The 25,554-nt window shown below is 41.4% G+C and overlaps 1 protein-coding gene across 7 annotated transcripts in view; it reads left to right on the forward strand.

Moving 5' to 3' along the window:
* rev1 (REV1 DNA directed polymerase) overlaps positions 1–25,554 on the forward strand; it is a 101,664-nt gene that overhangs the window by 11,501 nt on the left and 64,609 nt on the right. For 3 of the 7 annotated variants that reach the window (XR_009511185.1, XM_059964465.1, XM_059964464.1), the window contains exons 2-5: positions 4,746–4,811; positions 9,122–9,188; positions 10,796–10,928; positions 11,198–11,366. Coding sequence is in view for 6 of the 7 variants with exons in the window: in XM_059964465.1 (XP_059820448.1) it covers positions 4,756–4,811; positions 9,122–9,188; positions 10,796–10,928; positions 11,198–11,366 (425 nt within the window). In the remaining variant the exon portion in view is untranslated. Of the gene's footprint in view, positions 1–4,745; positions 4,812–5,820; positions 5,970–9,121; positions 9,189–10,795; positions 10,929–11,197; positions 11,367–25,554 lie in introns of those variants that run through there. The other 4 variants (XM_059964468.1, XM_059964469.1, XM_059964467.1 and 1 more) reach the window with 3 other exon arrangements.

Raw genomic sequence — 25,554 nt, forward strand, 5'->3', positions numbered from 1 at the left:
TGTCCCTAAGGCAGTTCTTTGTAGAGTTCAATGTTACTTGCAACTCCTGCACTGAGGTTAAACTGTCTCAGTCTCTGCCGTTCCTTTGGATTCATCAGCTGCATGGAGAGGGGAGCCTGCTTCATGGACAAAAGCCTGCTCTCCAGACTGTATTGCCGTGGCTTGCCTGCTGGCTTGTTGTGTATCACGTAGACAGCTGGGATGCAACATCCATGGTCGACCCCAAACGATGGAGGATCTAACTCAACCTGCTCACCTCTGCAAGGTGAAAGACTGATCGTTCTTAAGACATCTCTGATAATCTCTAGGATTCTGTACTGCGTATGTTAATCAAAATGGCTTCTTTGTTTGTTAAAAGTAAAACTGCTTCTTTGTTATGCTAACTGATGTGGGAGTGTTTTACTTGCAGGGCCTTCTCGAAGCTTGTTTAGGTTAAAGTTGCTGGTAAAGGGGAATGTATTCATTTGTTAACCAATTAGGTTAGATGTTATTTTCTCTTGTGGGTCTGAGAGCTGGGATTGCGCTTTTCAGGAGTCGGGAAGAAGACAGCAAGGAAGGCGGACAGGTACAGCACTGATGTTCGATCACTGAGGGTGGTCCCAGGTGGCGGGTCTTGGAGATCGGAGAAGAGTGAAGAGGGTCGAGGTTTGAGCTCGAATGATGTGCACAAATGAGCTCGCTCTGAACTCTGATAAGTTTTGGTGCCTTTTCTTTATTTTCTTTCCCTTCATATATATTGTATCATTATTAATCACTTAGTTCTAGTAAGATTTATAAAGTGTATTTTGTAACCGTACCTTGGTGTGAGCTTGACATTGTGTGTGCGACTTTGTACTAGTGTGTTTTCCACAGCATCCACGTATACAGGAGGTGGGGGTTTGGCAGGTGGCTGGAATTTTCCTCTAAACATACACCAGCCTGTTGCGTAAGCGTTACAATTCCATATTTTAGTTAATTTAAACTAAACACCAGATTAATACAATAAGGTAGTTGTGCCTTTATTAATTTTAGTATCCAAACCTTAGTTTTAAAATTTGAAACTGATTGCAAGATCTGCAAAGATCAGGCTCATGAACTGGTTTGAATAACTCACTCACCACAATCCATAGATTCACTTTCAACAGTTCTACAACTGTTGTTCTCATTATTTATTGTTTTATTGCACAATTTGTCTTTTGCACATTAGTTGTTTGTCAGTCTTTGTTTACCTATAATTTTATTAAGTTTTATTGTATTTATTTCTTGTAAATGCTTTCAAGAAAATGGATCTCAATTTTGTATATGGTAATATATTTTGATAATAAATTTATTTTGACTTAGATTTTTGAAAAATGTGGTCATTCCAGTTTCCCCTAAACTTCTGTGTTCACAGTTAAAGTGCTGACTTTATTGGATGTTAACATTTGAAGGCAGGGTATTTAAAAAAAAATTAATCCAGGCATTGATCTTGTCAGGAATGTATGTATAACTGCGCCATTTTGATTTGCTTTAGATGCAGGTCCATGCTATTTTGAAAGTTGTTCATGAAGGATGCAAGTATTGGGGTAGGGAGGGTTGATAGTGAGAGCAATAAAGAACAAGCCTTGTTACTTTATAGCAAAGTTTTTGTATGCATTAACACTAATCCTGTTGCATAAGGTTGTATTTAATTTTTGAAGTATTTAGTGAAATGTTGCTAGTTGTATGGGAGAAAGCAATCACCTGCAAAACTAAATGCTGAGATTCATATACACGTGCAGGTTTGTCCTTTTTATGGGTTGATTAATCATATCCATTCTGGCCAGATGTGAAGAACTAAGTGTATATTTATGTGTAACCTTTAGCAAGTAAACATTGCTTGGAATAAATCTGTGTTTTACCTGCAAGCTTGTAAATACACACAACATTGTGTTTTAAGAGAAAGATGCAAAAAAAATCAGAAATCTATGTAACAACTTCATTATGTTGCACACCATAAAAGGAAATAGCCTTCTCTGAATTCAGAGGTCCTTGCAAACATCAGTAAGAGGCAGTGCGAGTTAGCACTCTTAGAATGAGTGGTAAAACTCTTTATCCAACCTGAACTCTTAATATCTTGCATATGCATGAAATATCTGTTGTAATTTTTCAGTAAAACCTAGAAACTTGTGGTTCTGCTGTCTGGCTGACAGGTGGGATAATATGGATGGTAATGATAAGTCATTGCAGCTTGAAGAGGAGGATTACGGGAAACAGCTGTGACGTATATTGGCTGGCCCTGAAACTGGATCCAATCCAGGGGACAATCTGACAGGCACTCACCACTCCCCTAATTGCACATAGCAGAGTTACAGATTATAATTTGAATTCTGCCACAATTACACATTCAAAAGTGGCAGTAAAACCAATTATTTTGTTGTTGTGTTGCTGACTTTCGTTATCACTGGATTTCAGCGCATGGTAGGTTAAGCCTCCCAAATTTTGCCAGCAAGCAGATGCATATCCTAGATGAAATTAATTGGATTTCAGAAGTAATCTGTTAATTTGTTGCTTCCTATTACTAATTCTTTAATTGCTATGAGGTTATGGAAGGTGTAGTATGTTTCAATGACATGTTTCTGTTGATTCTGTCTGCACTCATGACTATGTAGCCAAGCACATCTCAATCACCATCTATAAATTCATGGATGACACAGCTGCTGTTGGCAGAATCTTGTTAGGATTTTGAGGATATTTATGTCACCAAATACTAGCAAATTTCTACATATGCATCATGGAGAGGATTCTGACTGGTTGCATCATTGTCTGGTATGGAGACACCAATGCATAGGATCAGGAAAAGCTACAGAGGGATATAAACTCAGCCAGCTCCATGTGCACTGGCCTCCTCAAGAAAGTGGCATCTATCATTAAGGACTCTCACCATTCAGGACATGCCCTCTTCTCATTACTACCATATGAGAAAAGATACAAGGATCTGGTGTTCTAGGAACAGCTTTCTCTCCTCTATCACTTTCTGAATGGACCATGACCAGTATTTCACTTTTTATTCTCTTTTGCACTACTTAAATTTTTTTCAATATATCTCGTAGCCTATAGTAATTTTTAATATATTGTACTGTATTGCTGTCGCAAAACAAGATTTCATGAGATATGTCAGTGATAATAAACCTGATTCTGATTCTAGATCAAAAATTGAACTAAGGATCTAAGATTCCCTTTCACCCATTGGTTTGTTGTCCTTTCTTTCCACTGCATATTTGCATAGGTAGACTCTGCCCAGCTTTGAAAGCTAGTTCAAGATCCCTCCATGCGTTTTAGCAGGTCTTATGCAGCATACTGCAAGGAAACTGCTCCATCTCTGGTCTCCATGAGGTATCCAGTGTCAAGGTGCAATTAACAGTGATCAGGACATGCCAATAAATAAGGAGTTTCCTGAATTTGTGTGAGTGGCCCTCTAAAGTGTCTCAAATTATTCACGTAGCTCAGTTGACAAAGAAGTGTTGTACTTCTCTCTATTAGTCATTTATGTGTAGCAGGTTGTTGAAATATCTGTGAGGCACATAAAACACTACATGTATTCAGATGGTCAGCCCTGATTAAAAAGAACACAGAACCTATGTCTTCTGGCAGGGAAGTTAATAACGGGAGTATTCTTAAGTGGGTTGAATTGAATTGAATTGACTTTATTACTTACATCCTTCATATACATGAGGAGTAAAAATCTTTATGTTATGTCTCTGTCTAAATGTGCAATTTATAGTAATTTATAATAAATAGTATGTACAACAGGACAGTCAATATAACATAGAAGTACAGTTGCATTAGCATGAATTAAGCATTCTGATAGCCTGGTGGAAGGAGCTATCCCCGGAGCCTGTTGGTTCTGGCTTTTATGCTGTGGTACCGTTTTCCAGATGGTAGCAGCTGGAACAGTTTGTGGTTGGGGTGTTAAGGGTTCCCAATGTTCCTTCGGGCCCTTTTTACACATCTGTCTTTGTAAATGTCCTGAATAGTGAGAACTTCACATCTACAGATGTGCTGGGTTGTCTGCACCACTTTCTGCAGAGTCCTACAATTGAGAGAAGTTCAGTTCCCATACAAGGCAGTGAGATAGCCAGTCAGGAATTGTGCCCCTATAGAAAGCTGTGAGGATTTGGGGGCCCATACCAAACTTCTTCAACTGTCTGAGGTGAAAGAGGCGCTGTTGTGCCTTTTACAGCACACAGCTGGTATTTACAGACCACATGAGATTCTCAGTGATGTTTATGCTGAAGAACTTAAAGCTGTTCACCCTCTCAACCCCAGATCGATTGATGTTGATAGGAGCTAGCCTGTCTCCATTCATCCTGTCGTCCACAACCAGCTCCTTTGGTTTTGCAACATTGAGAGAGAGGTTGTTCTCTTGACATCACTTTGTCAGGGTGATGACTTCCTCTCTGTAGGCTGCCTCATTATTATTTGAGATCAGGCCAATCAGTGTAGTATCATCAACAAATTTAATTAGCATGTTGGAGATGTGGGTAATGACCCTCTCATGGATATGCAGAGAGTAAAGGAGGGGGCTTAGGACACAGCCCTGAGGGGCACCTGCGTTGAGGGGCAGAGGTGAGGGAGCCCACTCTTACCATCTGCTGGCGATCTGACAAGAAGTCCAGGATCCAGTTACACAAGGCAGGGTGAAGGCCAAGTCTTCTGAGCTTGTTGAGCCTGGAGGGAATTATGGTGTTGAATGCTGAACTGTAGTCCAAGAACAGCATTCTCACATAAGCATCTTTCTTTTCCAGATGTGTAAGGATGGTGTGTAGAGCTGAGACTATTGTGTCATCTGTCGATCGAGGTGAATTGTCTCGGTAGGTGAATTGTAGGGGGTCCAATATGGGTGGCAGCGTGCTGCAGATTTAGTCCTTGACCAGCCTGTCAAAGCACTTGCTTATTATTGATGTGAGTGCGACAGGACACCAGTCGTTCAGACATGTTACCTTGGTCTTTTTAGGTACAGGTACAATGGTGGATGTTTTGAAGCAGGAGGGCACTCTACACTGGGAGAGGGAGCGATTAAAAATGTCTTTAAATACACCTACCAGTTGTGCTGCGTAAATTCTGAGTACCCGCTCTGGGATGCCATCCGGTCTTGTAGCCTTGCAACTGGCCACTCGTTGGAAACACCTGCATACTTCAGCCTCAGAGATGACCAAGATGCAGGTCTCTTCTGTGGCCCTCCTCAGGGGTTCTGTTGGCGACATCGAATCGAGTGTAAAAAAGATTTAGCTCATCTGGGAGAGAGGCAGCGATGTTAGAAACACCACTGCATTTAGCTTTGAAGTCTGTGATGGTGTGTCATCAGCTGTATATGTTGTTGGTGGAGAATTGTGTCTGGAACTTGTCCCTGAATTGTCATTTTGCTTCCTTGATGACTTTGCACAGATCATAGCTGCATTTCTTGAGTTCCTGTTGGTTATCGGCAAAGTACAACTTTTCATGATCTAGGCCCAGTGCTGTCTGTGTGGAGTTTGCGCACTCTCCCTGTGACACAGATGTTTCCTTCTGGTCCTCTGTTTTTCTTCCACACTGTAGATTGGTTAATTGCTCACTTGCTTTAGGTTGCATCTGGAAATTCCATTTTGCAGACAGTTTCCCTCCACGCCGTTTTGACATATTGGGAAATTATGTACTCGGTAGGTTACAGCAGTGGTTTGTCTTTACCTACTGCTGGGTCAGTTTAAAGAGATCACCACGTCTCGCAGTGGATGATCAGGATGTCTAAGTGCCATTTGATGCTCTTAGCATTCCACTAACGCCTGCTGGCCTGCCTTCTTGACCGTTGGACCATTAATCAGTCTCCTCCATTCCATCTGCCAGGGCCAGACTTCACACGCTGGGATAGGCAAATCCCCTACCTCACCGAGGATCGAAGACCCATCAGTTACGCTCACTTGGTTTGGCCCGTCTGCCAAGACGGTTTACCGGGGTATGGCTGCTGCACGTGCTACAGCTACTTGGAGCCACAGGTGAGAGCTGAGCACCAGGTGGGGGCCAAAGGTGGAAGAGCTGCCCTGAAAAAGGGCACAGCAGGCCCTCCACCAGAGGTGCTACCCCTCCCTAGACACTCCATACACCCCAGATTGGTTAATTGGCAGTTTTAAATTCTCCTATTGTTGGTAAATGGGTAGAATTTTAAGGGAGCTGATTAGATTGTAGGGAGAATAAAATTTTAACAGTATAAATTGGTTCTTCATTGGTAAGCATTGATATTATGGGCTGAAGGGCCTGTTTCCATATTGATTCCACACCACTATTCTCAGATTTTGCAGTTATCTGACTGGAAATATTGATGATATTATACAGTGGCTTCCTTTGTCTCTTCCCTACTTAGCTAGACTTCTACTAAAGAACACAGTGCTCCTCTGTTAGCATTGCAGGGCCATCTACTTAAATTAATTTGGAGTTTAGAAGGATTGTTAAGATTGTGTTGACCCACATTTTGCTAATATGTATTAAATGGAGTCTGTATTTCCCTATTTAAATGCATGTCTGGAACTTCCATATAGGCACAGTCAAATATTGTAATCCTGAACGTAATAGAAAAGAGTCTCATATCAGTCAGGATGTGATATGCAGAGATATTTGGGTATCCTGGTCTATGATTTGCAAAAGGCTGATTTAATAAGTACAGCAAGTAATTTGGAAAACTACAAGAACATTGTTTATCCTTGATCCTTAAAGACAGGAGCATTGTGTTCAGCTTTGGTATTTTTATTCAAGAAGGATGTTAATTATTGGAAGTAGGTCAGATAAATTTATTATGACCTCTGTTATTTTGTGAGGAAAGGTTAGACAGAATAGAAGACTGAGAGGAACTTGGTAGAAATATAAAATCCTGAGACTTCTTGATAGGCTGGTCATGGAGAGTGCACTTCCCCTTATGGAAGATTTTGGCACTAGGGCTTACCTAAAATGAAGTTGTCATTCAGTTTAGTAAGGGATTTTTTTTTCTCTGAAGGTTGGGAGTCATTGAAACTTTTTGCCTCCAACGTAGGTGAAACCTGAGCTTTTGATCAATATCTGATTAAACAAGAGTGGAGAAAGTTTAATGGGTAGGCAGAAATATGTTATGGGATTAAATCCAATCAGCAATGACTTTACTAGATTACTGAATGGGCATTGCAGTAGGATTTGTAAGACTAAAGAAAAGTAGAAGGTATATTCCCTTTGCATTTATTTAATTTTGCTTAATATCTGTTTTTAAGTGTAGTATTTTTATTTATTTTTAAAAAATATTTTTAGGCCTTTATGAAGATTAGAGGCATTTAAAAGCACATCATTTTGCAGTAGGCAAAGCCAGCATGGAGCTTTATCATCAGGGGAGATTTTCGGTCAGGGCTTTGGGCCGTATTTCTAGAATCTAGAATGTTACAAAGTAAAAAATATATTCACCTTTTATATTCTGGCCAGGAGTGTTGTAGTGAAGTGTGCCTACTGGTGACGATTTTGCAAACAATTGCGCCAATAAGAACTAGTTCATTGTGTGCAGAAGTGGAAAAAATTGTGGCATCAATTAGACTGGGTATGTGCATGCATTGTTGCAAAGGAAAGAGTAAGTGATCTTGGGGGGTAAATAATGATATACCTTATAAAACCTATAATAAACACCTTTCTCCCTCCTTCTGTCATATGCCTTCTTTGTACCTTTTTCTTAAGCCTTAATATTATTTTGATGGTTTCAGTTGTTTGTGATTTCTGCAAAACAGTTCTTCAAATTTGTCCTGTGACATTGTCGATTATATTCAGTTTTGGTATGTTTCTAATTGTTGAAAGAATAGATATGTTTATTAAATTAGATGACTTGGATAGAACCTTTGCTATACTAAGGAGCTGACCTGCTTGCAAGAAAATATGCAGCCTCTATTTTCTTTTGGTGGTGTTGGAACAATTTTTCTTTGGCACATCCTTTGTGTTCTACTTGAATGACTGCAGCTTTTGCCATTCAACAAGTGTAAAATACAGCTCACAAATGAAGCTTTGTATGGAAGATTGAAAGCACATCCTGATGTTCCATTCTAGACAAAGGTTTTTTATTTGGAGAGTTTGAATGAAAATACAAAATCAGGAAAATACAAAATTTTCAATTGCAACATTGTTAATCTAATGACAAATTCACCTACTGTGCTGATGTGATGAATGCTGTAAAAGCATTCTTAATTAGGTTTACATGCAACAGAGCACTGGAATTGACTGCAAAATACAGCATCACCGCTTTTAGGGTCCATGAAGCAGAGCATGTAGCGGTGAGGAACACTGTGGAATCGGATGTGTTTGTAGGAAGGATAACGTTAAGCGCAGCATTATTAAAATTCTGCAAAGCAGTGCTTTGCTATCAGTAAAGCCTCTCATCTTCTTTCCTGATCCCAATGTATTACCGTAATATTACAGAACTACTTCACTATTGTTGTGTGGCTGAGCAGTTATAATAATGGCGATAACAAACATGGGGCCTTTTGCATTCCCTAAAGGTAAATTAAGAGAGGGTAAATACCACAATTATTTGCATTTTGAGAGATAGATATGAGTATTTTCAAAGCTGAATCATACTTTTGAAGTTCCATTTTTAAATTGTTGCTTCCTGTTTAATTCATTGACCAAATCCTTGGAGTATTCCTGCCTGCCACACAATTCTTGCAGATATATTGCTCCCTGCAGAGCCTGCTGATTAATTCCGCTTACTGTGTATTATTTAGGTACTATTCAGAGCTGAAAATGATTTTTACTAAATAAAAGTCTCTCGAAATTTGAACTGATTATGTCTCAAGAATGTGTTCCTAGTTGTAATGTATTTCTGGCACTGGGAGAGGAGGTTATTGCTAAAACAACTTTTTTTTCCACCTTGGATGCTGATATTTTGATGCAAATTTTGAAGATATCTATTTTCAGTAGAAATTTTTATTTACTTTTAGGGAATAAATTCTTGCCATGATTGTGCAATGAATGCTGGAATTATCTTTTCGAATTAATTAATGTTTTTAAAATCTGAATTAACAAAATCACAGCTTTGACTGGTTATTTGTTACTTTAGTTATTGCTTTTTAATCAGAATAAATCCATTTGCTCTCCATTAAAGTTTTGTCACAACTTTCTAAAGCGAACAATTTGAATTTAATCTCAGAGAACCTACTATGAGCCGTGCAGGATGGAGGAAGCGTGCCAGTGAAGATGATGGCTGGAGAGATTGGGTATGTTCAGCACAAATTGCCTGTAATATTCTGTACTATTTGTAAATTTATTTGAATACTAATCTTTAATCAAACAAGTATTGTTGTTCATTTGGCAGATTTGTTCAAATCCACTTTAGGACTTTATACTTAAGCATAAAAGGAATGAGGCAGCAGTGAAGATTTCATCTTCTGGATGAGATTCTAACACAATCCTTCACTACTTCTAATGAAAGGATGGATATTTTAAAACCCAATCACGATGCTCAAAGAATGTGGAGATTTCAAGTTGTCATAGAATATATTCTTTCTTCACCTGGTGCAAAATAAGTTTATTTCATTGCTGTGTACAAGATCTTACAAGGCATCTTCGCTTTCCTTTTTAGTGATCTCATTGTGTAAGACACTTCAAAGTATTCTTAAAGTTGTAAGGCCTGTTTGCCAATTAATCCTACACTCTCTGAAATAATTGACTGTTGACATTAAGATCATGCCTTAATCTTACAAGTAAGACTTAATACATTTGATGTAAGTAGTAATTTTCAGAACAATCAAGAGATTTGTATTATCATGTTATGATTTTGGTAGGGGTATCTGTGATATCTGGCTCTTGCTTTTTGTTTTTCTGGTTCATCTGTGCAACCTTGCTGTCATCTCTTTTTATGTACTCACTGTAGACTAAATTCTAAGAAATCCTGCAAAATCAAATATGCATTTTCTTTAGTTAATTAATTTAATGAGGCAAGCCTTTACTAGCTCAGACTGTAACCTTGTAATTCCTTAACCTGCATCATTTGTTTCCTGTTAACTCATGAACTATTACTAAATGTTAATATCATCATATATTGAAACCCTCACTGACAAATGGATTGTTGCCTCACAGCTTTGCAGACTCAGGTTCAATGAGCTCTCTCTTTATGGAGCTTGCATGTTCTCCCTGGCATTGGGAGGATGTTCTAAAGTTGTATTGGTACGTTAATTACCTTTATTATAGATAAATGGCAGAAAAATCAGAGGGGAGTTAATGGGCATATGAGCGAAAATAAGTTTTAAGGCAAGAGGGAAATGAGAAGGGAAAGGAGATTTATCCTTTCAGGGAATGGGCGTAACTCAGTGGGTCATGTGGCCTTATGTATGAAAATAACTAAATTTACTAAGCAAATACATTGTTCTCAAGAATTAATAATTCACATAAGAAGGTCATGCTCTGTACAAGCACCATCTCCCCATTTCTGTTTATATACTGCAGGTGACCTGGAATTGCTTTGGTTCCCTTATATTGGTTTTCCTTTTTACATAATTAAGTTGAGAAAGTAAGAATTAAGATTGGATTTAAACTGCACTATTACTTCCTCTTCATATCTGTCCTCCAGCATTTCAACATGATGATAAACTTTCTAAAGTTTGCAAACTCAAAAGTAAGCAAAGTATGAAAATAGTATATCACAAAAATATATGTATAATTTTATGAAGCACTTTTTCTACATAATAGAAAATTGGAACATCAGAATAATATTTTCAGGACCTTGCAAATTAAAAATATTTTGATACTAATTCATGTTTTAAGTACAGTGTCAATTAAAATTAGTGCAAGTAAAGGCTTATAAAATCTCTTAAATTGCTCCTAGAGTGGTTACATGGCAGCAAAGATTGACAAGCTGGAAAGGCAATTCAAATCAGATTCTTCACTTCAACAACAAAATGAAGGGACAGCGTCTTGCATTTTCAAAGGTGTTGCAATTTATGTCAATGGTTACACAGGTATGTGTGATTTTGAAAATGAGATTTAAGCAATTGTTAGATCTTCAGAAATCTGGAAGCAACCTGAACATAGCATGTTATGTTAATGGGCTTGCAAGTTGATTGATAATCATTTAAATAAAAGAAGTTTGAATACATTTCAACCAAATACTTGTGATAAAAAAATGTAAGTATAAGAATTTACATCATTAGAAATTCCACAGATGTCAGGACACAGAACATATGTGGGCCCTGATTTTCTCCTCTTTAATTGAAATGTTTTGTTTTAGAGCCAACAGCTGATGAGCTGAGAAGGCTTATGATGCTGCATGGAGGCCAGTATCATATGTACTACTCGAGGTCTAAAACTACACACATTATTGCCACTAACTTGCCAAATTCAAAGATAAAAGAACTAAAGGAAGAAAAAGTTGTTCGACCTAATTGGATTACAGACAGGTCAGTAAATATACAAATTATTACCATTACATTTTGGATGAGAAGGAAATGGTACTGAATGCACTAAACTCCTAATACTGATTATTCCCTCCAGGATATTTTTTGTGAAATTGGCTACATTATAACTCCAATCTAAGTATATGCAAGTTCCCAACTGAATAATAGAATTGATTTAGATCAAATGTTAAGATTTAATGCAAAAGTTTTAATGCAAAGAAATTAAAATTCAGCAAGTACTTCTCAACCTGTGATCAAGTCCTCTTGCAAATTTTATATATCTTATGAGTCTCTGCTGCGGAAAAATTCTCAGGAGCAGCAGATAGAATAAATCAGGCCGACTCGGAGTTGTTTCAGACTAGAGGACTTTATTCCATGATATCATGGAGAGCCTTCCACCTAAGAGCGGTGCTTAGGGGCTCTGCTTATCTTGCAGACCCGCTTCATTATATAGGTGCAGCGTACGTAACTAAAAGCACTTAACAATAACATTGTTTGATTGTGAACTTAGTACTAGATTGTAACAAAAAAGCATGACTTTGAACTTTGAAATAATTTTCAACAAACAAGAGCATGACATAAATGTGGTGCCATAGCATTCTTGTTTAGACTTTAGCAAGGACTAGATTCTAAGACTTGCAACTCAGACCTCAGCTAAATTTTAAGAGCATTCACAAGCGATTAGGTTAACCCCTACATATCCAAAGAGTCTTAAATTCTTCCATAATTCCCTCCTTGTTGATCCTTTCAGATCAACACCCCTCATGAGGTATTTCCTCCTCTTCCTCATGGGGGCGGGGTTCATATCCCTCCGGAAAGGGTCTTTCTTTGTTCGCCTACTATGCATTTCTCTCATCATCTGGGGTATCATAGGGACATACTCAGGTCCGAGTAAGGCTCTTTTCATTAACTGGTAACAACACAATCGTTATGCTCCACGTACACAGCACCCTAAAACGCATACCATTACCACTATATTTATCCCATGGATAATCCAGCTTCCCCAGCCAGTAAACCATCCCTCTATTCCCACCATTTCGTTCCTAAACCAAAATTCTTAATCTGTTTCTCTATCTTCCTTATCTCCTTGATCTTCCTCCCCCCCCCCCCCCCCCCAGATTGTGTGATTGTGCATAGAGTAATGCTACTGTCTCTTCTGACTTTGACTTTGTACGGGTGCAGACCCAGCGAATGCACAGTTGTATGTCGCAGTGAACCTCCACCACTAAACAGACCAGGGCAATGAGGCCAAAAAAGAGGGGCTGTAACCAGGAAAATATTCCTTCTCCTAACACTGATTTAACCCACTGAAAGAAATCCCAGCCTTCTGGAGGGGCTTGAGAATTCAGTCTATGCATTCAATCTCGCAACTGGATCATATGTTCTTACTCATGGGCCATATTTTCTGAAGCATCTGGTATGTAGGTGCAACATTCTTTCCCTACTAACACACAGACCCCTCCTTCCCAGGCTAATACTTACCTAATTTCCTGTTTCTTTATATTTGCCTTCCGAAGCTGTTAGGTAATCAATCAATCCCACCCCTAACATGATTATTACTACTACTTCCTTCATGTTAGTCCTCTATTGAATATATATTTTGTTAATAATCAGTCACTCTCTATATACCATGAGGTGCAGGTTAGAATAGATTTCCAATTTCTCACGAACACTTGGTTCATGGTTCTCAGTGCCATTCCTTTCTCTCGGGGAAGATGTCACTTGTTCAGTGTTTTATTTCGTCCTCATCATGGTGCAACTTGCACCTGGTGGCGTGTATCCAATCAAGGTTCTCCTTCACCTTAACTGCTGTATGGGTCGTCAGCAGCACTAGGTAGGGGCCTTTCCATCAGTGAGAGAAAAAAATCTTTGTTCATTGATCTCACATATATTCTATCTGCTGGCTTAACGGATGCATGTTACCTTCAGTTAAACGTGCCAGGGCATAATTTCCCTGCCTCCTGACACAATGCTTGTGCATTAGTAAAGGCCGATGTGCCCTTCCTTCAAGAGGGCAGACCACCACACCTCTGCAACTACCAAAGGTGGTCATGGTGGTGGACCCAGGGTTTGTCTGTGTGGTCGGGGGGCATCAATTGTTGTGCTTCCGGCCTGAGGATTCTGCTATGAGGAGGCAACTTTTCAATCACCCAAGTCAAAGAGGTCGTTGCCGGACGCTTCCTGGTAGCAGACGTCAAATACTGGGGCACTCCACTCTGACTGATCAACATTTATGCCTTCCCCCGTGCGGAGCGAGCGGCTGGCCGTCTTCGAGCAGCTCCCACCGCTGCTGGTGACGTCCCGGCTGATTGTTCTGGCCGGAGACTTCAACTGTAGCATTGATGCGATGGGACGATCCGGCAGTGCCGATGGCAGGCTGGTCAGTACCTGCAGACTCCTGATGGAAACGGTTAAGACAGCAAAGCTGTGCGACGCCTTTGGCACCCCCACAAGTGGAGCACAGCCACAAGCCACCTGGACACGATAGGATGGCTGAGCCCACTTCTTCTTCCTCTCAGAGTCCATCACGGTCAGATCCACCGTTGTCACGTCAGTGTTCTTCTCTGACCACTGCCTTTCACAAGCCACCTGTCACTTACAGGAGGACTGGAAGGCAGGCAGGCAGGGGGACGTGGAAGCTGAATATCAAACTGCTGACCCCAGAGAACTCCGAGGAACTAGAGAAGGAGTACACAGGTTGGAGAACCTTGAAAGCCTTCTTTGATTCCCCACTTCACTGGTGGGAAGCCACCAAGGAGAACATCAAAAGGTTCTTCATCCGCAAGGGTATCCATAAAACAAGGCGGGTCAGGGGGAACTGCGTAAACTCCAGAGTTGCAGCAACTCCTCCTTTTGCTGTCGAGGGGGGTGGATATCAGGGAGGATCTATGGGAGGTGAAGGGCTGGCAAACCCAGCGCTTCACTGCTGAATCCTCCCCAAGATCATCTTCCAATCAAGGGTCCAAACAGTGGAGCAGGACAAGACATGCTCACGCTTCTTCCAAAAGGTGCACGGGGGCAGCTCTGTGATCCACAGCCTTAAGGAAGAGGACGGCTCAGTTGCGTCCTCACAGACAGACATGCTAAGGATCTGCAGGTCCTGCTATGCCGGTCTATACGATGAAAAGGCCACAGACTCCACAGCCTCCAGCAACTTCCTGTCGTCTATCACGCAGTTCCTAAACAACAGCAAGCGGGAGAGTCTAGAGCAGCCACTGACCCTGGATGAGCTGACAGGCTCCATTCGTTCCTTTGAATCGGGTAAGACTCCTGGAAGCGACAGTTTACTGGATGAGTTGTATTCGGCTCTGTGGAACCGGATGGGCCCAGACCTGCTGAAAATGTACACTATTCTTCTGGCCGGCAGCATGTCAGAATCCATGAGGAAAGGCATCATCACCCTCATCTACAAGCAGAAGGGGGAGAGGGAGGACATTAGAAATTGGAGGCCCATTTCACTCCTGAATGTGGACTACAAGATCCTGTCCAAGGCTATCTCCGACCGGGTCAAGTCTGCTCTGGAACAGGTGATCTGCTCGGACCAAACCTGTGCTGTACTGGGCAGTAAGATCTCAGACAGCCTCGCGCTGCTGAGGGACACCATCGCCTACGTGCAGGACAAAGGGGTGGATGCCTGCCTGGTCAGCTTGGACCAGGAGAAAGCCTTCGACAGGATATCGCACACGTACGTGGCAGATGTACTCTTCAAAATGGGATTTGGGGAGGGAATCCAGAATTGGATCAGACTGCTCTACACAGACATCTGTAGCGCAGTCCAGGTCAACAGGTGGGAAACACACAGCTTCCCCAACAGGTCTGGAGTCAGGTAGGGCTGCCCTCTCTCCTCTGTCTTGTTTGTGTGCTGCACAGAACCCTTTGCCGAAGCCATCAGGAGGGATGAGGGCATAAGGGGGTGACGTTGCCAGGCAGTGGAGGGACCCAAGTCAAAACCTCCCTGTACATGGATGACGTCACCATCTACTGCTCTGATCCAAGGTCGTATCGCAGGCTGATCACCATCTGTGAACAGTTCGAGCAGGCGTTAGGGGCCAGGGTCAACTGCACGAAGAGCAAAGCCATGCTGTTTGGCAGCTGGCCCGACTGATCCAGTGTCTCCTTCACCATCAGGTCTGATCACTTGAAGGTATTGGGGATCTAGTTCGGAGGGGCTGAGGCGTGCAACAAGAACCGGCAGAAGTGGACTGCCAAGGTCAAAAAGAAACTGGGACTGGGGGGAGGGCGCTCCCTATCGATAGTAGGCAAAAACCTGGTCATCAAGTGTGAGGTGCTCTCAGGGTTGCTGTACTTGGCGCAAGTGTGGCCCGTCCTCCGCTCCTGCAGCTCGGAAATCACCCAGCTGTCTTCAGATTCGTCTGGGGATCGAAGATGCAGTGGGTCAGACGGGCCACCATTCACAAGTCCCTGGACAATGAGGGCAAAAACGTTCCCAATGTCACCCTCACCCTGATGGCCAGCTTCGTGTGTGGCTGCATCAGGTTATGTGTGGAACCCAAGTATGTGGCCAGCAAGTACCATTATATGCCCAGGTTCTACCTGTCGCCCTGGCTACGAAGGATGGGTCTGGCCCCACTCCCGCGCAACACCCCAGTCAGCTGATCGTTGCCGCCATACCTGTCCCTTGTAGAAAAGTTCTTCCAGGTCAATGCCTTTGACCACAGGGCCATCAGGCAGTGGTTGGCACGTAATGTCCTGCAGGCACTGCAGGAGAAGGACATGATGGACACAGTAGGGTGGTTCCCTGAGTAGACTGTCTAGTTCATCTGGCAAAATTCCTCATTGCCAGACCTCACCAACAGGCACCAAGAGCTCGCCTGGCTGGCAGTGAGAGGGGCCCTCCCAGTCAGATCCCTCCTGTATGCCCAAGACGTTGTCTCCACATCCCGCTGCCCATGGGAGGACTGCATTGAGGAGGAGTCAGTGACCCCACCTCTTTGCACACTGTGAATTTGTGGAGAAGGTGTGGAGGAGGATGGAAGGGACAGTGTCGAGATTCATCCCCAGCAGCTGCGTAACAGAGGACTCTCTTATCTATGGGCTGTTCCCGGGGACGTACACGGAGACCAACATCCGGTGTTGTTGGCAGATCATCAACTCAATGAAAGACGCTCTTTGGACGGCCCGAAACTTGATGGTCTACCAGCACATGGAGATGTCCATGGGACAATGCTGCTAACTGGCACGTTCTCAGCTGCAGGAGTACATGCTGAGGGATGCACTCAAACTTGGTGCAGCCACCACAAGGGCCTGGTGGGGAAGGACTACAATTTAGAGATCTTCTCCTGCGGGAGTGGGAGGGGTAGGGTGGCAGGGAGTTTACCTCTCAACAATGGTGTTTAAAGATGAAACAACAGAGTGCCACCTGAGTGGCTGAAAGTGTGGAAATGTACAGAATGTAGAGGAAACATCTGTAACGGATTGAATGTCGTTGAATGGTTCATTGAAAATTATTTTTGAATAAAGTATATTTTGCTTTAAAAAATATTCCATATTAGTGTTACCTTTTCTGGGGTTTTGTGGGGGGCTTAGTTCCTGTTGTCATTGGCCGCCCCTTCAAAATTTTGTGAGGGGTAAGTCCTGTATTTCTATTCTTCTAATTTTGCAGAGTGTATATTACTAAGAGCATTGTCTCCTGCTGTCCGAGACTGTTTTGCTGACAAACTTTTGTCAAAGCTGCTTTTATTTCCCTGTTTGCACTTTCCACCATACTTGAGGACTGAGGCTGGTAGGGGATATGCAATTTCTACTGGAACCCCAAAGCTTCCTTCAGTCCCTGTACTAATTGATTTGTAAAATGGATTCCCCTGTCGCTATTTATCCCTAGAGGAATTCCAAGCCAAGGTATAATTTCTTTCATCAATATGTTCACCACAGTTCTTGCATAATTCCTCCTAGTTGGATAGGCCTCCGCCCATCTGGAAAACATGTCTACTATTTCCAATATATACTCAAACCTCCTTTCAACAAGCATATATACAAAGTCAATTTGCAGGGGTGTACTATTGTTGAGTGATGGCATGCTGCATCTCTCCTTTGCCCAAGTGAGTCTGGCCATGTGCCAGGCGAGCTGGGGGCAAAAATAAACTATGCGGACACACTATTTGGCCATCTGGGTGACACCATATCCCGGTATTCTGGTAACATGCAGATTTGCTCCAGGCACATTTCTCTTGCTGAGTGGCAAGATTTTGGGCTTCCTGAAACTGCTGGACGTCAATACACACGGGGAGCTGATTGTCTGTTTCCCTTGGAGACCTCACTCTTGGCTGAGGTGTGTGCCTCGCACTTAATTATTACTAAAGTCTTGTGGCAACAGTATAGCTTCTAAACAGTTCAGTACGAAGGAGGCGTGTTTAATCGCTTTCCCCAAGGAGGTGATAAATCCTTTATTTTTCCACAATTGCCCAAAGTCATGTGCTATCCCAAACGCATAAGGTGAGTCGGAATAAACATTGGCAGCTTTTCCTTAGGTCAAAATGCAAGCAAGCTCGGGTAACGGCATAGAGTTCTGTCACCTGCACTGATGTTCCTATTGTCAAGGCATAAGCTTCTACTACCTCGTGAGGAGTTACTATAGCAAACTCTGCCAGCAACAGATCATCTCTTGGGCGGTGCATAGAGCCATCTGTGAAAAGAATTAAATGAGGATTACCAATAGGTTCATTTTTCCGAACTGATGGGAGAGTAGTAGTGGCTTCCACTGTAAGCAGACAGTCATGGTCATTCCCATCCTGCTGTGCAGATGGTAATGGAACAAAAGTGGCTGGATTAATAGCCGAATATCTTTTGTACGTTCAGTTGGATTGAGAGAGAAGACTCACCTCATAACCTAACCTTGCCATGTTAAAATGCTGAGTAGCAGCTAAATTCAACAGTAGCATTACAGCATGAGTACTATCACAGTACACAGGTGATCCAATACAATAGGAATAGATTTTTCTCCCATTACATTTAGGTCATGGAAGGCTTTCTCCCTTTCGGGTGTCCATTCCATGATGAGGGGCTCCATTTTCAATGTATCAGAATGCATTACTGCATCCCTCTCCTGGTATTCAGGAATCCACTGTCGACAGTGCCCTACCATGTCAAGGAAAGAAAGAATGTCTTTTTGTTTTGGAGACTGGGACCACCTTTATTGCTTTTATTGTCTCTTGGCAAAACTGCATTTTCTCCACAGACGCCCTGTGCCCTCTTCTCGCCAAAAGTTCAAGGAGTGTTAAAGAATCTGTCAGACATTGTGGCTCTGTAACAGAAGCTATCAGGATGTCGTCTGCATACTAAATCAGCGTGGAATATTCAGACAGCTGGCATTCAGCCAACTCATTTTTAACTGCTGCAGCATAAACTGCGGGGCTTTCGGTATATCCCTGGGGCAGACGTGTCCTCGTATATTACTCATTCTTATAAGTAAAGGCAAATAAATACTGGCTATCCTTGTGCAAAGATATGGAGAAAAATGCTGAGCACTGATCGACTGCAGTAAAGGTACTAGCTCCTGCAGGTATAGAAGTAAGCATAATGTTGATGTCTGGCACCAGCAGAGCAATGGCTCTTAGGTCCTGCACAAAACACCACTCATTTCTCTGGCCCGCTTTTGGAATAGGTAATATATGGTTACACAGGCGTTGTGTCTTCACCAGCACCCCTTACTGCAATGAGTCAATTACTGGAGCGATACCTTCCTCAGCTTCAGTAGCCATACAATACTGTTTAATACAGGCAGTGGCACATTCTTGTTTAGAGTAACTTTATGCTCTGGAGCTGTTTGGGCTTTTCCCACATGATTTTTATGTTGGGCCCATTGTTTCCCTGGTACCCGCGCTAAGGCTCTAGGGAGAAGTAGAGGGTCTTCTGGGGTGGCTGTTGCTTTTCAAAGGTTGTTTCCCAGCTCTCAGACTTTAACATAATTCTCCCTCCTTTTCGTTAAAAGATTCTATTCGGGCTTCTTGTCCCAGTACGGCATAGTTATAGTATAAACAGCCTTGGTTTCTTTCGCCAATTGTTTTATCATCGTCCCAATATCTTTAGGCTTTGCTGGTGGTTTTATGGCCACTGTCAAATGAGGCATTGAGGAGTCCCCTAGTCGGAATCTTCTTTTCTGATCTTTCACTAAGTCCACCAGGACCCCTAATCCCTCGGGACCAAAATACACATACAATGTTGCCTTCAGCTTTACTGTTTAAATAAGAGTGTACAGCCTGATCATAGTGCAGGTCAGTTTGTAAAGTGTAATAGACCGTGCAATGAAGCTGCTGCTTTTCTCGGCTACTATTAACCAAGTATTGCAGATTTTGCATGTAGAGGTTGGCTCTTCCTATCAATGTGTCATACACTCTCTGAACTTGCCAAGCACAGAGATTGCCATCCAGCTGCCAACAGTATAATATGGGCTCTGAACTGCCTTTTCTCGCCCATTCATTAATTTTAGCATTTTGAGGGACCCTAATTTGAGGAAGCTCCATTTATATACCGTCAGCCGTACAGTGCAGGGTTGCCCCTAATTTACAAATGGTCTGCGGACCTAGCAGGGGAAGCGTGGCTATTTTAGATATTTGTTTATCCTCCATTCTCTTTTTCTCTTTTCCTGCCTCTTTTTTTTGATTGCCTTTTTGGGCGTTTCTATTTTGCATCATCTCTAGTACTGCTAACATTTCCTTCAGCTCCCTCAGCTTCAGTTCCTCTTTCCTGAGACCCTTCTTTCGTTACAGTGATATCTGTTCTGCTGGGGGTGTCAGGTGCCTGAACTTCTGGCATGGGGGTTGTAAGGAGTGGGTGCGGGTCTTCCCAAGGCAGTTGATATCATTATTAAATTGTATATTTCACTATGGGGCACTGGCCAGTACGGGGAGTTGGGGATAAAGTCCTGTGGCAGGTTTTGTTCCAGCCTTCTCTGTTTCAGGCTGCTTAATCTCCTTTTTCTTTGGAGGTTGGTGTCTTTTAGCCACCTCCTTCCATCATTTAAAACATCTTAACATGTAATCAGCATCCCAATTTGGGTCACCGTCCCCATTTTGGGTGGTGTCCTCCCAGTGCCGGATTAGTCTCAAATTAAAACTTCCCCCATACGGCCAATCCCCATGTGACCACTCATACAAATCACTACTGAATGTTACTGCATAAGGATCATCTCCAGTCTCTCTGATTACCATCTGCCAGGGATCCAGGTGGGACTAAGGGGTCTCCTATTTGCTGGTGGTGCTTCTTTATCTTTTTAATCTTTTTGGCGGTTTTTTCCCTACCTGGAGTTCAACGTTCAAAGCCTTCATCTTACCTTCGGAACTCTTCGGTTTATTAGCAGGATCAGCGCTAGCGGATGGACTGCTCACACTTCCCATTTTTCCTGTTTAGGATTTTAATTTCAGTTAAGACAGCACAAAGTTCCTATATACACACTATGTACACAATGAGTGCTCACTGGTGTCTTTCCACAGGTCTCTGAGTTCGATCATGGAATAAATCGGTAGCTACCTTGGTACTCCCACGAGCATCCCCTGCCGTCCCCCTTTCAGCTAGGATGCAGGATGTCTGTCTCCCCCTTTCAGCTAGGAGACTGATTATCCTACCTAACTTGGAAGGTGCAGACACCCCCCTGCCGTCCCCCTTTCAGCTAGGACGCAGGGCCCTTGCCATCCCCCTTTCAGCTAGGAGACTGATTATCCTACCCAACTTGGAAGGCACCTTTCTGTGCTGCTTCTCCTTTTCCGCCTAGGGTTTTTTTTTGGATCCCGCTCTTATTGAGGATACCATCCTCATTGCCAAACTGTTGCGGAAAAAATTTCAGAAGCAGCAGATAGAATAAATCAGGCCAACTCAGAGTTGTTTCAGACTAGAGGACTTTATTACATGACATTATGGAAAGCCTTCCACCTAAGAGCGGTGCTTAGGGGCTTTGCTTATCTTGCAGACCCGCTTCATTATATAGGTGCAGCGTACATAACTAAAAGCACTTAACAATAACATTCTTTGTCTGTGAACTTAGTACTAGATTGTAACAAACAATGTGATTTTGAACTTCGGACTAATTTTCAACAAACAAGAGTATGATGTAAATGTGGTGCCATAGCATTCTTGTTTAGACTTTAGCAAGGACTAGATTCTAAGACTTGCAACTCAGACCTCAGCTAAATTTTAAGAGCATTCACAAGCAATTAAGTTAACCCTTACAATCCAAAGAGTCTTAAATTCTTCCACAGTCTCATATTATTATTATTATTGCTCTATACTTTTGTTGTTTTATCCATAATTTTTGTTGTCTGTGTATTTTAGAATTTATGGTAGGATGCTTCAGTGATACTTAGATTTTGGTGGCACAGGTACCAAATTGTGTATTAAGATATTTTAGTTATTATTTTGAAAATTCAGCATCAATTTCTGCCCACAATCTAATATCCCAGTTTAAAAAAAGGTTGATATTTCTGGAAATTATGAAACATTTGTATTATTTTTATCTGTACTAAATGGTTTATATTGAAATTGCATTGGAAACAAAATAATTTAAGCTCATTTTAAGGCTTTTTGGCATCAGGGATATTTCAGAACAGTTCCTTTTGTTTTGCTGCTATAATAGTGAATATATTGGCTACTTTTCCGGTGGAATAGTTCTCACAGCAATTTTTGTTCATCTTTGCATGATTTGTTTTTATACAGGTCCATCCCAGATTCCTTGTGGATAGCCCTTACCCTGTACATGCAAACAGGCATTTGGGAGACCAGCAGGATGGATTTGCAGGTTGTTGTGGGGCTGCAGGTATCTTCTGCCGCCTCGTAACTCAGTTCACTGCTGCATTTCCAACTGACAAACTTTCTCTCCTTTCACAAAATGTTTGTCTAGTCAAATATTTGCTTACAAGTTAAACATAAAGGATAAACAGAGCAATAGAACTATTAAGTAAAGTTATGAAAGAATGCGGGAAATATTTTAATTGGATAGCTGGATTCTCTAGTCCTTAGTTTGTATATTACTGCTGAAATAAAATGTAGTTAACAAATGCCAGATGAAATTTTAATTGTTAATTTAACAAACACAGGATTGAAATTAAGAGATATTAGTGATGGGGAACAAATGGAATGGGAACTAGCACCTAGAGTGAGCATGATGGAGGCCAGAGACCCTGGGAGTAGGTTTAAGTAATCCCAGCCTATTGCAGCTGATGTTTCCAGTGTCCCTGTTTAAGTAGGGCTTTTCAAATGGGTTACAATTGACAATGTTAAATGTCAACTGTGAGTCAGACTGGTTCAAGTGCCTTATGCCCTATGTTCATCATCAGTATTTTTCCATTCTATGCCTTTGTCAGTTTTACTCAGTTTATTTTATAACTTGTTATGATAGGTTTTGAAAATGATCCTTGCATTGCTAATTTGATGTTGTAACCTCTATTACTCAATGGATCTGGACTTTCTGGCTTAGTCCCATCCATAAAATCACCAGGCACGGTCATCCAGCCCACAGTTAGTCCTTGTTCAGAGCTGGAGGTCAAGCCACTCTCCTTCATGATGTCCGGTAGGAAGGCCTTGGCAGTACAGGAAATTCAGAGACATTTTAAAAGCTACCAAAATTAAAATACATACATTGTAAGTTTAAAAATTCTTTAAACTTTAAAAGTTAATTTAAACATAAAACCTAGAAACATAAAATTAAAAACAAAGTTCTTAAAATACTACTCACCTTTTCCTTTACTCAGTCATCAGGATATGCCCTCTTCTCAGTACTGTTGTCAAGGAGGAGGTACTCAACATTTTAGCAACTCAATTTCTTCCCCCTCCACCATCAGATTTCTGAATGGACGGTGAACCAACTCATGAATACTATTTCAGTAATTGTTTTCATTTTATTTGTTCTCTTTCTGCACTATTCATTTAGTTTAATTTAAAAAATATTTCATATTGTAACTTATAGTTTTAAAATTATGTATTGCAATACAAATATATTGTATTGCAAAACAACAGATTTCACAACATATGCCTGTAATAATAAACCTGATTCTGATCTTTGAAATCAATAGGATCTTGAATCTACAAGCTGCATAATCCTGGAGAATCCAAAGAAGACTAGTGTTTGCTGCTCTCCTATGTCTGTATATAAATCCTGGACTTCCACATTTGGCATCTTGTTGTAGAACTTCTGGATTACTGTAGTTTATACAATCCAACTTTGATCTGATTCTGAACCACCAGTAATACTTGTAAAAGATTTTGTAAAGTATCTAAAATTATTGCGACCAGTGTGCTAGCTTAGTTTTTGGATATCCTCGATATACCAAGGACGCGGCCTAGAAGACTAGCACAGCTTTAAGGTTCTGCTATTTTGTAGCTCTGGAGTTGGGTGAACTTCAGGTCGGTGCCTCCACAGGAAATCAGTGTGTCGTGGGAGACGGAAAATTGAAAGCAGCAAGCTGGCTGTGTGCCCAGAGTCCCAAGTTCTTTGGGCACAGAGCACAGAAAAAGCAACACAACAATCGTTTAACATCATAAATCAGCAATTTGTTTCTTATGTCTCCCCTCTCCCTGTGAAAAAAAGGACATCTCTTTTTCCCTTATTAGGGAGAGAGAGAGAGAGAGCCTGTGGTATGTTGAATTACCGGGTGAATGAGTTGTCTTTGGGATACTGCAAGTCTGTGTCTTTATTGATGCTTTGCTGCACGTTTGAGTGCTCAGTAGGATCGCCGATGCTTTTTCTTTGCTGGTGGAGGTGGGGGGGGAATCTTTGCTTTGCTGCTGCTTATGTGCGGGCAGGGGAGCTGGGGGGGCTTTGGGGTTCTAACATTTAACCCATTCATTCTGTTTTTGTGGATGATTGCAAAGAAAAATAATTTCAGGGTGTATATTGTATATATTTCTCTGACATTAAATGTATCTTTGAAACCTTTGAAATTTTAAAAGTTATAAGAGTGACTTACTTTAGTAATTCTGTTCATTGAAACTACCCTAATGTAGTGTTAGTATGAAGAATTCCTTATTATTAGGGATGAGTTTGTTGTAGTTTTATTTTAAAGTTTGCAACCATTAACCTAACCTATCAAGTAGCATTGGGGTTTCTAAAAGTTCAATTTAATCGCTAACTTCCAGATGGGGCACAAATTGCTTTTGTGAAGTATTTTTAATGAGCCTTAACTGATGTTTGTTCATTCAGTCGTTCACCTACATAATGCTTAGTGTTCATTGTGTCCCAAGGTGCTGTTGTTAATAAGACCAGTTTCCTATTCAGTAATCATTGCCCTTTAATATTAGAGTTACAAGTGATTAAAATAAACTATTGTAAAAATCAACATAAGCTATTCGTATGGATCTAAAGTAACCATTGAGTTCTGGATTACATGCAGTATTGTTATTGCTTGCACTACAATCTTTGGTAATAGCTAATGGTCCCCATACCTCAAGCACTGTATGTTTGATTAACCTTGTAAAGCAAAAGACAAGTGATATTTCTGAAGTCAGTTTCTGAATTAATCTTGCATTTGTATCTTGATTTTTTTTATACAAAAAAATACTGTCATGTGATCTCACTTCCTAATGCTCTTTTCATTGATACCGCTTCATTCATCTTAGAAATAAAAATTTGACATATTATACTTAATCTTTGTTCCTCTAAGCAGCCTCAATGGTGTATCTGAATTCTGATTGAAAAAATAATTTCCTGTCACATCAGAGAAGTATTTGTATTTCCTGTATCTACTGGTCCCATGAAAAAAAGAACTTTAAATCCTCCTGAAACTGAACTTAGTCATTCTGGAATTCTTTCATCATTCAAATTTATGGTCTTACAATTAATAAGACCATATGGTCTTATTATGAATCCTGGATGGGATTCATATGAATCCCGGGTGGTCTGTTGCCTCCCTGGTGCCAGGGTTAGTGATATCTCGGATCGAGTTCTCAGTATTCTCAAGAGGGAGGGTGAGCAGCCAGATGTCGTGGTCCACGTAGGGACCAATGACGTGGGTAGGAAGAGTGAGGAGGTCCTGAAAGGTGAGTTTAGGGAGCTAGGTGCCAAGTTAAGGACAGGACCTCCAGGATAGCAATGTCAGGATTGCTACCAGTGCCGCGTGCAATTGGGTTTAGAAATAGTAAGATAGTGCAGATCAACACGTGGCTGAAGACATGGTGCAGAAGGAAGGGCTTCAGATTTATAGATAATTGGGCAGTTTTCCAGGGAAGATTGGACCTGTTCCGGTGG

The sequence above is a fragment of the Hypanus sabinus genome, chromosome 3, assembly GCF_030144855.1.
Source record: "Hypanus sabinus isolate sHypSab1 chromosome 3, sHypSab1.hap1, whole genome shotgun sequence".
Taxonomy (NCBI): domain Eukaryota; kingdom Metazoa; phylum Chordata; class Chondrichthyes; order Myliobatiformes; family Dasyatidae; genus Hypanus; species Hypanus sabinus.